Source organism: Phoxinus phoxinus (assembly GCF_949152265.1).
Source record: "Phoxinus phoxinus genome assembly, chromosome: 22".
NCBI lineage: Eukaryota > Metazoa > Chordata > Actinopteri > Cypriniformes > Leuciscidae > Phoxinus > Phoxinus phoxinus.
The window spans coordinates 28,126,401-28,131,325 of NC_136897.1; the positions used below are offsets into that span (position 1 = coordinate 28,126,401).

The 4,925-nt window shown below is 38.3% G+C and overlaps 1 protein-coding gene across 2 annotated transcripts in view; it reads left to right on the plus strand.

The window, feature by feature from the left end:
- Positions 1-4,803, plus strand: part of LOC306990670 (ciliary microtubule inner protein 6-like) — a 66,168-nt gene extending 61,365 nt beyond the window's left edge. Inside the window, exons 1-4 of one of the 2 annotated variants that reach the window (XM_079597832.1) lie at positions 1,874-2,149; positions 2,236-2,434; positions 3,693-3,837; positions 4,720-4,803. In XM_079597832.1, coding sequence (XP_079453958.1) covers positions 2,079-2,149; positions 2,236-2,434; positions 3,693-3,837; positions 4,720-4,769 — 465 coding nt within the window. In that variant the 5' untranslated portion in view covers positions 1,874-2,078 and the 3' untranslated portion in view covers positions 4,770-4,803. Of the gene's footprint in view, positions 1-1,873; positions 2,150-2,235; positions 2,435-3,692; positions 3,838-4,719 lie in introns of those variants that run through there. The other variant, XM_079597833.1, reaches the window with a different exon arrangement.
- Positions 4,804-4,925: the final 122 nt, after the last annotated feature.

The window sequence follows — 4,925 nt, forward strand, 5'->3', positions numbered from 1 at the left end:
TTACAACAATTGTTTAGAACACGTAAAACTGCGCGGCGTTATCACAACAATGAGTTCGACAAATACAGTCACATGATAACCAATTTAGTGTTAAACCTTACTTTTCTTGCGGTTAATTCACTTTAATGCAATAAAAGCATGTCATTAAACGCAACATTTATAAAAAATAGAACTTTACCTCATCCATGAACATTATTTTTCGATTCCCATCTGATTTACATCCACGGTGGAGTTAAAAACAACAGTTCCCATCATTCCACGCTCCTTCACATCGTCATCAAGCGACGCTGTTGGAATGTAGCGCCTCTAGTGGCAGAAAATATTGCATATTGTACCTTTAAGTGACATCATTGGAACTTTAGTGAAACATTGTATCAAAATCGGAATTTGATTGAGTTCCAATAAACTGATCAAGAGTGACAGTTAAAGGGGTGGTTCAGGATGTTGGACATCGGACCTCATTTCAAAGTTTGCTGGGTGTTTATCAGCGGAGACAGTTTTCAAAAATGTTCATCCAGTCGTTCCAGTTGCATAGTTCGCCAGTGCTAGGCTAGCGCGAGTCAACGGTATCTGCTAGCCTGCCATTAAAAACTGTTTTACCCACTCCACAGTACACCAAAAGCAAATAAATTATAACGCCAGACTATCGATGTAAATGTCTATTGAGAGAATAATGTTAGAAATCAAAGTACTCTTTTTAAGCCGTCGCCGTGTAAACGAAAAGCACATCCGATAAAATATTTTTACGTTTTCACCCGCGAGCGTTCTCGTGTAAACAGGGTCTAAGATCTACTTGATTTCTGTTACACTTCATTTTAAGGTGTCCGTTTTACAGTGTAATTGTGCATTTAAGTACTGGGGAATAATAATTAACTGCATGTTTTACTACATGGTTAGGATTAAAGTTTGGTTGAGGGTTAGTTGCATGTAATTATGCATAATTTATAGTACATGTAACATATGTAACAAGGGCACTGTACAATAAAGTGTTACCTTGAGTTTTGTTCCCTCATAAATAGCTGAATAAATAAATGAATAAATAATACAAAGTGGAAACGCTTGACTTTTATTCAGAAGTACCGCACAGTTCCACACACAGTGATGGTCTCAGAAGGCAAAATCATGGTACTTTGATTTATTCCATAGTACTGAATGATGAAATTAATATGCAGTGGTACTGGCAATGCATACTGTACTTGAAGTTACATTACTGTTCAAATATTTGAGGTCATTATGATTTTTTAAAATTAAACGGTTGGTATAATGCCCTTTTCACAAGTTGTGAAATAAGTCTCTGACAGAGTGTGTGTGTGTGTGTGTGTGTGTGTGTGTGTGACGTTTTAGCTCAAAATACCCCACAGATATTTTTATATAATGTTAAAATTGTCACTTTTTGAGGGTGAGAAAAACGCACTGTCTTGTGTCTGTCCCTTTAAATGCAAATGAGCTGCTGCTCCCGGCACAGGGGGCGGAGCTTCAAGAGCTTGTGTCCTTTTACCGCACACACACACACAGACATGCACTGGAAATTTCAAAAACTTTTATTATTTTAAATAAATGTTGTACTTTATATTAATCAAAGAAACTTGAAAATACATGTAAGATTTCATCAAAAATATGAAGCATCAAATCATCATGATTTCTGGAGGATCATGTGACACTGAAGACTGGAGTAATGATGCTGCAAATTCAGCTTTGATCACAGGAATAAATTACACTTTACTATATATTCACATAGAAAACTGCTATTTTAAACTGTAAAAATATTTCACAATTTTTACAGTATTTTATGATCAGATAAATGCAGCCTTGCTGAGCAGAAGAGACTCTTTCATAAACATACATTGTATACTTTATAAAAATAAACAATGGTATGACAACATTTCCAAACAAAGATTGTACTTTTATGCCAGTGGCATTACCGAAAAGTTGACCACAGATCTAATCTCTTTCATAAATAGATTATTTAGTGTTCTTTCTCTGCATGTTTTATAGTGAGTGGGTGTCAGGTTTCGTGTTGTCACTGTTGCATAGCAACCAGTCGCCAACAGCTCTGAACGCTCTTTATTCTGTGTTCAATGGAAGAGCAAATGTACCATAATGCAGAAATATATCTGCCTCGGAAAAAGAAGGTTTTGGAGTCTTTCCAGTGAGTATGTGTGTGTGTGTGTGTGTGTGTGTTGTACTGTAACTCCCTGCTATCCTGAAGATCTGATGCGTTTTAAACTCTCTCAGGTCAAACACCTTCAGGATCTTTGATGAAACGGTGCCGGAGCGTCTGGACCCGGTCAGGGTCGATCAGAACCAGAGAAGTCCTGCAAGAGACCCGCAGGATCCCGAGAGCCGAAACACCCCACATCCACAGCACAGCAGGTTCATCAGGACCAACGTCAGGTTCCTGAACGAGCCCATCGCTCACATGGACACGCAACAGGTGCAAATATCATCATTACTGAGGGGGGGAAATATTACTACTAATAAAAGTTCGAGACAAGAGCCCACTCTAAAAAATGCTGGGTTGTTTCAACTCAATTTTGGGTCAAATATGGACAAACCTACCCAGCCGTTGGGTTACATTTTTAAATTAAATTTTTATCCCAACGTTTGGGTTTGTCCATATTTGACCCAAAATTGGGTTGAAACAACCCAGCATTTTTTAGAGTGTTAATTTGACGAACAATAGTTTGTGTATGAAAATGTAAATTTCCTTCATGCTGTTTAATTGAAGATAACATATTATAAGAACTTAGGAACTCTAAGGCACTCGAAATAAGTAGAAAAAAATTAAAAAGCCTTTATTTCATTGATGGCTTAATGATGACTTCATTGATGGCTTAAACATTAAAGTTGGTGACAGATCCACCTACGCTTTACATGCCTTCGTCAGGGTGTGTGTAACCATCTCAGGTTCGTTTTTAACAGCAGTTAATTAATATTCCAAACACCTGGTCACTCTGTGTTAAAGAGTTAATTAAGAAAATTGACATAAAAAGATCTATAGAGGAGAGAAAAACAAAACGTAAACCTATACCAATATCAAAAATACCAATACAGTATGCAGGTCAAAATGTGCAAAACTCTATTGTATACATCACTTTTTTATAAATCAAATTACATAAATTGAAATTCAAAAATCAAACAATGTATAAATCATACAATGCACAGCGCAACCCAAAAAAAACACACACTTTACCAATATCATAAATACCAATAAAGTATATGCAAGTCAAAATGCACAAACACTATTGTAAACATGACATAGCTTCTTTTTTATAAATCAAAATACATAAGTCAAAATTCAAAAATCATACAATGTGTAAATCATAAAAATACACAGCGCAACCCACCACAATAAAACAAAAAAACACACTATACCAATATCATACCAATAAAGTATATGCAAGTCAAAATGCACAAAACACTATTGTAAACATAACATACCTTCTTTTTTTAAAATCAAAATACATATGTCAAAATTCAAAAATCATACAATGTGTATATCATAAAAAAAATAATTTAAAAAAATTACAAAAATGGCACAAAGTCTAATTCTCCATTCAAGCCCGGAAATGTTGCTTTCAGTGTATAGATCCAAAAACACTCTCTGTAAAAGCCTGTTAACCCGATCTCGTCCTCTTGTTGACTTGGGGATTTAACATGATCTTATTTTTGACCATTTTGCCCAATAATAGTGTAGCTGGTGGTCCGACAGTCCTGAAGAAGCTCCGCCTGTGAAACCGGCGTACAGTGAAGCCAGCACTCAGAGGAGAGACTTCCAGCCAATCAGAGACTCTCCTGTCAGAGCTCGAGACGCCAGGCCCGCGGCCAGAGGAATCAGTACGTGTGTGTGTGTGTGTGTGTGTGTGTGTCAACTGTAGTGAACCAGTATCATAACAGTGCTGTGTGTGTGTGTGTGTGTGTGTGTGTGTGTGTGTGTGTGTGTGTGTGTGTGTGTGTGTGTGTGTGTGATGGGTAGGTTTAGGGGTCGGGTTAGTGTGTGTGTGTGTGTGTGTGTGTGTGTCAACTGTAGTGAACCAGTATCATAACAGTGCTGTGTGTGTGTGTGTGTGTGTGTGTGTGTGTGTGTGTGTGTGTGTGTGTGTGTGTGTGTGTGTGTGTGTGTGTGTGTGTGTGTGTGTGTGTGTGTGTGTGTGATGGGTAGGTTTAGGGGTCGGGTTAGTGTGTGTGCGTGTGTGTGTGTGTGTCAACTGTAGTGAACCAGTATCATAACAGTGCTGTGTGTGTGTGTGTGTGTGTGTGTGTGTGTGTGTGTGTGTGTGTGTGTGTGTGTGTGTGTGTGTGTGTGTGTGTGATGGGTAGGTTTAGGGGTCGGGTTAGTGTGTGTGCGTGTGTGTGTGTGTGTGTTTCAACTGTAGTGAACCAGTATCATAACAGTGCTGTGTGTGTGTGTGTGTGTGTGTGTGTGTGTGTGTGTGTGTGTGTGTGATGGGTAGGTTTAGGGGTCGGGTTAGTGTGTGTGCGTGTGTGTGTGTGTGTGTTTCAACTGTAGTGAACCAGTATCATAACAGTGCTGTGTGTGTGTGTGTGTGTGTGTGTGTGTGTGTGTGTGTGTGTGCGTGTGTGTGTGTGTGTGTGTGTGTGTGTGATGGGTAGGTTTAGGGGTCGGGTTAGTGTGTGTGCGTGTGTGTGTGTGTGTATAATAGTATATCTGACATCAGCCCCTTTTATTATCAAACATGTTTTTTAATTGTTTTGCAGTCCCAGCTCTTAGTTCCATTGACCTATCAGAAAAACTCCAGAATAATTGATGATCACATGATCAGCCGTATCAAGGAAAAGGTGAGACTTTTTTTTTTTATTGTCAAAATATCACAAATTAAAAAATTCATCATTCACATCATGCCCTCAAGTTGTTCCAAACCTGTACGAGTTTCTTCTGATGAACACAAAAGAAGATCATTTTT